This window comes from Raphanus sativus, unplaced genomic scaffold, assembly GCF_000801105.2.
Source record: "Raphanus sativus cultivar WK10039 unplaced genomic scaffold, ASM80110v3 Scaffold0238, whole genome shotgun sequence".
NCBI lineage: Eukaryota > Viridiplantae > Streptophyta > Magnoliopsida > Brassicales > Brassicaceae > Raphanus > Raphanus sativus.
Window position 1 is genome coordinate 10,971 of NW_026615558.1, and position 10,031 is coordinate 21,001.

At 30.6% G+C, this 10,031-nt stretch overlaps 1 protein-coding gene and 1 long non-coding RNA gene across 2 annotated transcripts; one reads left to right on the forward strand and one right to left on the reverse strand.

Annotated features, from left to right (window-relative positions):
• Nucleotides 1–233: 233 nt before the first annotated feature.
• LOC130501635 (uncharacterized) lies at nt 234–961 on the reverse strand. Its single transcript, XR_008939829.1, has 2 exons — nt 754–961; nt 234–519 (listed from the first exon to the last, which is right to left on the reverse strand). It is a non-coding gene; the product is annotated as an uncharacterized LOC130501635 (long non-coding RNA).
• Nucleotides 962–3,245: 2,284 nt separating this feature from the next.
• On the forward strand, nt 3,246–4,215 carry LOC108821682 (transcription factor bHLH126-like). The gene is made up of 3 exons (XM_018594674.2): nt 3,246–3,539; nt 3,668–4,021; nt 4,095–4,215. Exons 1-3 carry the CDS (start codon nt 3,315–3,317, stop codon nt 4,173–4,175), a joined length of 660 nt encoding a protein of 219 aa, XP_018450176.1. The 5' UTR covers nt 3,246–3,314; the 3' UTR covers nt 4,176–4,215.
• Nucleotides 4,216–10,031: the final 5,816 nt, after the last annotated feature.

The following is a 10,031-nucleotide window of genomic DNA, read 5'->3' on the forward strand; positions in this document are numbered from 1 at the left end:
ATGATGAGCCATGTCTTAGGAATGTCAATTGGACAGGTGACAAAAAAAAATGTCAATTGAACGGACTGGATGGATTTGGGCGTGTACAGATGGACTTATTTTCTTTTGGGCGTTTTTGGTCGGAGTCCAAATAACAGCATGTCCAAATAGGACAATGACCAGTTGGATTACTCATGGGGTCCATATGCTCACTTAATATAAACAAAATTAATTTTCAATTTAAAAGATGTATAGATTCTAATTTCATATATAAAATTTTAAATCTACTTAAATTTCATGTTTTACACAAGATACTTAGACTTAAACTTCATGTTTTACAAAAAATAATTAAATTTAGAGTTAAACTTCATGTTTTACAAAAAAATACTTAAATTTATAATTAAACTCCATACTTCATTCTCTTCTTTCTTCCACCTTCTTCTTCATAATCACCTTCCTTCTCTTATTCTTCTTTGAATACTACGATCAAACCGAGCCAAAGCAAACAATCGAACTTGAAGAACCCATCAAAGTTCAAACCTAGAATCAAAAATTACCAGTCAATCAAACCCGTCAAAGTTCAAACCTAGAATCGCAAGTTACAAATCAATCGAACCCATCAAATCCAAAATCCATAAATTGAGAGAGAGACCCATCGAACCTAGAATCTCAAGCCCATTAAATTTCAAATCCAGTCGTGTGATTCAACGAATATGAATAGGTGAAGATGAAGACTAAGAGGACGAAGCGAAGTAAAGAATTGAGAGGACGAACCTGAGCGAGATGCGGACCCGAGGGAGATGCGATAGAGAGGCGAAACGAGAGTAAAGAGTGAGGAGGTAGAAGAAGGATTGCTCGACACGATTTTGGTTTCGTCTCCGAGTTCATGAGTCGCTGACGACCAGAAAACAAAAATTATGATTTTCTCCAAATATTAACTCTAGATATTTTTAAGATTTGGGCAGTCCATGTCCATTTGGTTTTACCCATATGAACTATGGGTATACTTGGGTGTCGCTCATTTGGACAAAAATAATTTGGACGGATTTGGGCGTGTCCATATTAGTCCATATCGATTTGGACATGGGTTACCCATGGACAGTATGCCCATTTGACATCCCTAGATGTCTATACACCATGTCTTGCCTAGTTTTCAAAGTACATTAGAAACTCTATAAATTAATATTCGGTAAATTAATAAACACTATAAATTAATAAATTTTTCTGGTTCTAAATCGAGTCAGTTAAAAATATAACATAAATCGATAAAATAATAAAATAATATTTGTTTAAAAAATTCTATGTAAATATATGAAGGCAAATAACTTAATTAATGTATATATAGTAAATTTAATTATTTTCTTAATTTTATATAAAATATATATTTTAAAATAGAAATATCTAAAATTGATTTTTTATAAATTAATAAATCTATAAATTAATAAATTGTTATATTACCAACATTATTAATTTATAGAGTTTTTACTGTATGTAATAGAAATTTTTTTTTTCTAGAAAGTCCATGGAAGCAAGCCGAGGCTAAGCCCAAAAAGAAAGAAGTTTTAACTAAATTTCATAGAAAATCAAATCTAAACTATTAAAGGTGAAGTACAAATAGAAAATACCCCTGGATTTTCCTCAATAATTACACACCCCTGCCACTAGATTATAAACTGCCGTTTCATTTAATTCCTAAACGAGCATAAAACATTGACATCACAATACCAGCCCAATACAAACTAAAAGCCTAATATATAAATACCACCTAAACTCCACTGAACCAAAATTAATTTAATTCTCCTCAGCATGCGTCCTTCTACCTTGCTATACAAACAAAACCAAATATATAAATACTTAACCACATATTGTTTAAATACTTATTAACCAGGTAAATCGATTCAAAATATACAATGCTTAAGAGGAATGGTGTAAACCGTGTAATAGACATTGTTGTGCTATCATCTAAATTTTTCCTATCTAAACCATTAATTTCTTGTATGTATTTTTTATGTTTACTCTGATATTTTTATGATCAATTGTATGGTTTCTAACATGGTGTATTTTAACAATTCTCTGATATGGATAAAATCTTATTATATTTTTAAAAAATGTATTTAGGTTAAAGAATAACAAAAGATATTATAGTTTGAATCTTTTGATATTTTTTTTGACAAAAAGTTTAAATCATTTGATATTATCTGTTTACGAAATATATATTTCTAATTTATTAATTTCCAAAATAAAATATTCCAAAAACGCAAGAATATAAAAATAAACCATATCAAGAAATACAATTAATCCGTTCATACTAATAAATTCAATAATTTCTAAACTCAACCACATTCAGTTTTTTTCCCAATGTCAATGCACCCACCATCACACAAAGGATATCATTACCTAATCTTTATTAAAAATAATATTCTGGTGTTTATGATGATTAAAATAAAAAGAAATGTGTAGTTGATAATTTAAAAATGTATATGCCGATCGATACCTATTATTTCGAATCACAACTAACAAAATATTTACTTAAATTCTACAATTTAACCTAACCTTTCAAACATATTTTTTTTGTATTATTCAAGATTTTGTTCATAGAATTTGTGCTCGGCTTTTATCACTGAATGAGGTCTCATGTTTTCACAATTTTTCTTATTTGGGCCAACTATTTAGCAAATTAATTCCTCTTTTTAATGTATTACTATAGTATTAAATTCAAATTTATACAAACTACCTATTATTGTAACAAGTTAATACATATATCTAATATACAAACTACTAATATTGTTTTAAATCATATAAAATTCGTTTTAAATCATTTTATTTGCAAATATAATAGTAAAAAAATTATTGTAAAATGAGCAAACAATTTTATTTTAAAAATTCTAATTATAAAAAAAAACTTTGACATCATGTCTGTCGAAAAAAATATAATGAGCACGAAACACACATAGTTGAGTTGAAGAAGAAAACAATTTTATTTTTAAAAATAAGTAGCTAAACTGAACAAACAAATTTGAGTGCCTTCATAAATGTTAAAAAATAAAAATATAGCCATTGTAAAATTTTTAAAAATTGAAGATAGTACCCGCACGGGCGTGCGGGTCCAACACTAGTTTAGATTAAAAATGTGATTCTTGAAAGCTGCATTATTTGGTCTTCCTAATATTTTTATATATTAAAAGAATGGTCATGAGAGAACCATTTATTTCTTTAAGGCACCATCCTTCACAATATAAAAGCTACCGAGTAAACAATATGAGAAATTGAAATATAGGACATAATCAGGAAATCCTAGGGAGATCTGGCGTTATTGAAGCTCAAAGTGTCAAACTATGGATCCTAATAAGAATCCTTATTCGAAAGGGTACCAGAGACAGAGACCATTTGGTTCAGCCGGCGAAGGTGGCAGCAGCGGCGGTTCCGATATGCCCCATGATATAGATGATAATAATAAAAAGAAGAAGCTTCTCCACCGCGATATCGAACGCCAGAGAAGACAGGAAATGGCTATACTCTACGCTTCGCTTCGTAGTCACCTACCTCTTCAATACCTTAAGGTTCATATTCTTGGTCACTTTTTCTCAAATTTTATTGTTTTCTTAATATCATTTGTCCTAAAAAGAAACAAGATTTGGTGGGATTTGTTTTCTAGGGCTATGAACATGTATTTTTCTTGATTTATTAGGGGAAGAGAGCTGTTGCGGATCATGTAAATGCAGCGGCTGATTTCATAAAGGACACAGAAACACGGATTAAAGAACTCAGTGCAAGAAGAGACGAGCTAAGCAGAGAAACATGTCAGAGATCAGATCCTGACCTAGCAGGAAGTGGATCCGAGTTAGGCAAACCGGAACCGGCGAGTTTGATTGTGCAACCATGCGTGAATGGTTTCGAAGTGGCAGTGAGCAGCAACTCGTCAGGTCCTGACGCTTTGCCACTTTCAAGAGTGCTCGAGGCACTTCAGGAGTTAGGGCTTCAAGTCATCAATTCTCTCACAACACGAGTAAATGAAAGGCTCATGCACACTATTCAAGTCGAGGTATTGTTACCATATGCCATGCCAACTGCACTTAGTCTAGGGTTTTCACCATATGTGTATATATTCAATACAGGTTAATACTTTCGGATGCTTGGACTTAGCTTGGTTGCAGCAGAAGCTAGTCGAGGAGTTGATCCCTTCGCCGGGGTACTAATAAGTAGTAATAACTAAGAAACATAACATTCTTAGTTTTAAAAGTTTCTTCATCGTACGATCTCTTTTCCAAGTACTCGTTTTTTTGTTATATGTATGTGTGGTTTGAACTTTAACCAAATATAAACTCATTTAAAATTTATTTCTCTTTTAGTTTTCTTTTTTTCTCTTTTTAGATTTGGTAATAATATAAGCAAAATGTTCTGTAATATATATGTTTTTAAGTCGGGTATAAATCGGTTTTCGGCTTTGACATACTCTCTAGCTAGGATACCAATCAAAACACAAATATATGCTATATATATACGTCCGATATGGCATATAGTTTCATGCATTTTACAACATAAGTATAGGTTATATTCTAACTAATTCCATGGTATGCTAAATGCAGAAATATCTAAATTTATCTTGAAACTTCATATTGGGAGCGGGCCTTGAAATTCATTCTTGGATGGAGGCGTAGCTTCGGTTTAAACTGTGTGTGATGTTGTTAAGTTTCAAAAGGACATTAGGGGTATCTAGGTCATAAACTTAACCCTCATTCACTGCCCTCACCGTAAAGACCAAGGGTTTGATGTTTGCAACATTGCATTTTACTCACCATCTAAGGTTTTTGTGTGTTTGTTTTACATTTTTCTTCTACTTACCTCCAAATATCAGCTATCATGTTTCCCTTTCATTATAATATTTTATATCATTCCATCGTTATGTTTTCATGCGGATTTTTAGTATGAATATATGGGTTTTATATAATATATATCCCACGAATCACTAAGTCTTATTGGAAGGAATAATCGGTAAGCGCAGCTTAGTGAAACAAGACCGCCTAGATTTAACCAGAAAGGTATATATAAAGAGACCAACATGTAGTCTACTTATTTGTGCTAATGTTTAATTGTATCGATTCAAAGCAGCATAATGCAAATTATCTTCTATATGAAACAAGGGTAGGTGGGAACCATCTTTTGAGCTCTATTGATCATAATCTGCAAGATTGTTCTCGACCTAACTACTTATTTTTGTTCGTTATTAATCACTTTCGCTATCTTCCATATTTTATGTGATATTTAATACATATATAGGACTGAAAATTTGAGAAGGAACAACTCTTATTTCTGCGACATAGTGAGTTATCAAATAAGAGAAACCATATATGAATTAGAAATACAAATCATGATCTAGAAATCAAATGTTTGAGCAATTCGAACGTGCCAAACAAAGGATCAAAATGACTATAAGATAGTAATACTCGTTTGAGTATACGTAAGCTGACTATCTTAACACATGTTTACACACAATCAAATAAATTAAATGATGACTTCGGTATTACGAAATCTAAATGAATATACACGTGTGTTAGGATACGTGTATATTAATCTCATGACCTCTCATCGAACATTAGTGATATGTATGTTCTAAAACATACCAAACATATAAAGGAGCCCAAGAATCTTGCATGACATTGACATGCAAGCAAAAATGGATGAAACCACTGTAATATTGCTCACTTAGACAAATACTAGGTTTAGTATAAAGAATTTGTTAAACGCTTATGATTGTTCCGAAAAGGAAGAAGCATATTGCCATAAAGAAAAGTCCTAAATTCAATGCATAGAACCAACTTTCTATTTCCAATCTTCATATTAATTTGTTATTCAACGATTTAAAACATTATCATACTTTAATAAACTATAAAAAGATTATCTGATATACAATTACAAAATCTTCCATTCTATTGTAATTCACGATACGACACAAAAGTATACATATCCCCAAGATCTTGGTTTCTTTTGCCTTTTCTTTTCCTATGTATACACACACCCATAAGCATATTAATAAAAATCACATCAGTTCTGATGTTAGAATCACTCATCTAAGAGATACGCATTATGAGTTGTTGAGATTTCCGAAATATTCGTCTGTTATCTTTAATTATATCATTATTGGTGCTAAATTAATTTATATCAACTTTGAGATGCCGTCCAACAAATTCATGATCATGAAATCAGATTGTGTTCCAATAAAGATTGTCTCATGACGTTTAATTTAAGAAAAACTAGATTTTGACCCGCGCTTTTGAAGCGCGGGATATTTTACGATGAAAAATTTTACTAATAATTTAACAAATATTTTGGTTATTTTTAAAGAGTGTGTATTTAAAATATTTTTGCATTTAAATCAGTATTTTTAAATTCAACCCGATTGTGATTATACCGGTTAATCCGGAGATCTGACAATTCAATTTATGTTTTTAAAATATTCATATTAAAAAATCACTAAAACCCGAGACTAAACGATTGAACTGATGGATGACCGATATGTAATCTAATTGGATTTAAATTGTAATAGTTTCATAATTTGTAATCTTATAATCGAAATTTTAAAGTTCACTATTTTGCAATTTATGAAATTATGACGTTTTTACAAAATTTTAAAGAGAAAATGATAGATATAAAATAACTAAGATTAATTATTGTATTATTTGGAAACATTGATAGTAGTATAAAAAATATATTGTTTGGAAACATTGATAGTATTATAAAGAAATAAGTATATTGTTTGGAAACATGGATAGTAGTATAAAAAATAGAATATTAGTGATTTAATGTATGTTTAACTATAAAGTATAAAGGTGTATTTAATTTATAAACTTACAAAATAAATATTAGGTCCAAGAGAATGTTTCTGTTTTAATAAGATAGATGGGGTATATTAAGAATTTATAATACTGAAAGCCGATATTGTTTTCAACCAGTATAACCATACAGCCCATTAACAACAATCGAAAAACACAATTAATTCGATCTTATATCGCTTCAGTATAATACAAATAAATATTAATTTAAAAATGTAAACATTTAACGTTTGAAAAAAGAATAGAATAAGAAACCAATCAAATTAAAAAGAAAATATATATTCCCAATTGGCTAATTTGATCTACAATTATGTTTGTACACGTACGGATCTAATGGTGAGCCTAATAATTAAGAGCAAGATCCAAGACAGCCTAGCTAAAAGTATAACATCGGTTTTAGCTCTGTACCTTATAAGTGATGACCAAAATTTTGTGTGTGTCCGTGTGGAAGTTAATTTAGCCCCATAATCATTCATCCTGCAGTTAAAAAAATGATTGATACTGATTTGTAGCCAAACGTATCAACATGTTCGTCCATGTACTTCTCCATCAGCAGGTGTCGTTTCCTGAGATTCAGATATGAAACACTTTCGGCTGCCCCAAGCAATAATTTTTTCATAAAAAATTGTGAATACATATATATACAGTAATACAATTATTGTAGTTTAGTGTGAGCGAATCACAGGAAAAAAAAAATTTTGTCATCTAGAACTTGTGGGGAATTTTTTTTTTAATTTATACAATTTTCTTAGAAATTAGTATCCATATTTTGTAATTGATTTCTTGAAAAAAATCATGTTTTTATTTTAATCTAAAACTTTGCTTACCGTAAAGCTACTAACGAGATTACATTTTATAGTTTTTGTTACTAACCGTAAAGCTATATGGACTATATAGTTTATCTATAAGTGTCACTGTTAGTAACTATCTACGATCAATAACTGTTTAAGACTTTCTGCTAGTATTCCAAAATTGTTGCATGTAATCTGAGATAGCAGTAGCATATGTCAAAGAGGATATATATCCATTATCCAACATTTGCGATTTATAAACATAGAACGGATAGGTTAAGATTTAAATCGGACGATTGGGCTATCAGCCTTATCAAATTTAAGTGGATTCTAACATTACTAGAAGCCCATATATTGAAGAGAGACGTTTCCCCCATTCCCCAAAAAGGTTTATTTTATAATGGACCGAATGATTATTAGCAGCAGCAACAGTATATAATTTTGTAGCCTAAATATCTTTTTAGAACTGTTGAAAAGTAATGGCACTAGTTTCATTTTAATTCTTTTAAGTGTTTGCAATAGGAATCCATATTATTATTTATGAAACGATTATTCATTCTAAAGTCTGATCTGGAATTTTAACAACTTATTTAATCATAAATTTGTTTGGTCAGTTTTTTTTGTCATCAACTTATTTGAATATTAATGATTAGGTGTTCTATCCGTGTATGTGCATAATAGTTTTTCAAATATTTATTAATAGATGCATCAATAATTTAAAGAGTCATTTAGCTCAATATACATAGAATGGAAAATAATTAGGTAAGTGGTAAAAAATTATTATATTTGCATGTTTGGTAATGCAAGAGTGATGAAAATTACGAGTGTCTCCTTTTCGTCTTGTGTAACATTTTCTTTTTCCTTCTTAAAATTCATTATAATCAGCACATACGTACACGTGCAGAGAATGGAAAACTCACATCTCTCACTCTATCTTCCCTACCCACAGTGCTCAACTACACAAGCACAAAAGCACACAAGCACACACATCATCATCTCAAGAACACGAAAACCGTTTAGAGAAGAGGAAGTCAGAGGGATCAATTTTTTTTTAAAACAGAAGTTCTGGGGTGAATTTTTTTTTATTAATAATATTTCTTCAAGTCTTCCCCTCTGACATCAGAAAATAAGAATGCAACAGTTTACCGACTAAACGAAAGACCTAGATTATAGAAAGAAAATGGCAAATCTAACAAACATTCACCTAACAATAAAGAGGAGAATTCGGGGGAGGGAAAGAAGATAATGGCATAACTACCGCTCCGATTGAATACCAATGGCTTCTAAATTGGATTATCAGAAATTACACAGTTGCAGAGAATCCAAGACCGACCGCCGTCAATGTATCTTCAGCGTAACCCCAGCTTCGGAGGTGTTCGATCTGGCAACCACTCGGATGGAGAGAGAAGGCTTCTCGGACCAGACGTGTCTCCATCGCTTGGACAAGGCGGAAGTTCTGATCGCTGACTTTGTCGGGATTGAGGAGAGGATAAGGTGGGGAATCGCGTCTGGTAGAGAGCTAAGAAATCCAAATCTTCGATTGGATCGTCGCCGTTCATTCTGTTTTCGGTGAGGGATGATCGGAGAGAGGTGGCTAAGGGTTTCAACAGCCGGTAGTGACGCCGTCTTGCTGTCGGGAAATTTCAGCCAATTTTTATGCATCCAATCTCAAAATATATTTTTGTGTGTAAAAAATGGTTTTAAATGTTTACTAAATATTTGATTGGCATATCATCGCAGGCATACGGTTTAGGGATAATACTGTCATATATGGAATGTCGAACAATTGCACATGTAGACATCACCACTTGTGCAAATAATCTTCTAAACGTGTATATCACATGCAATTGCTCTAATTTAAAAATCAATAAATGATTATTTCAAGAGTTCAAAATATTTAATCATAAATTAAAAAATAAAATAAATTTGAAAACACTCATAGATTTGAAATATTTAGTAACATATTAAATATCAAATTTGGTATATGAGATACAATTTTTCATCATAGTAAAATTATCCTTTATTTCATAAAATAAATTTGAAAACAGTCATGTTTACATACATTATATAGAAATATATATAGGGATTTATATTTATTTTATTTTTTTAATTATTATGTAAATATTTTTTGGATAACACTATATAAACTATTTAAGATAGTGATAATTATAAAATCAATTAAAATGAACAAAATAGAGAAAAAAAAAACTAAATTCATCGTTGCTCTTATAGGTAAGTTTTTTTTTTGTTTTTTATCTGTTTAATTATTCATTAAATGTAATAAAGATTTAACCTCTCTAAAATTTCGCGTGAACAATCATTTGTTTTTAAACTGATCAAATAAATTTATTTTTTCCAAGTAAATGCATAGAAATAAGAGTTAAAATGTTGAAAAGAGTTGAACTAAAAAATGGGTTGAAACTTGAAACTG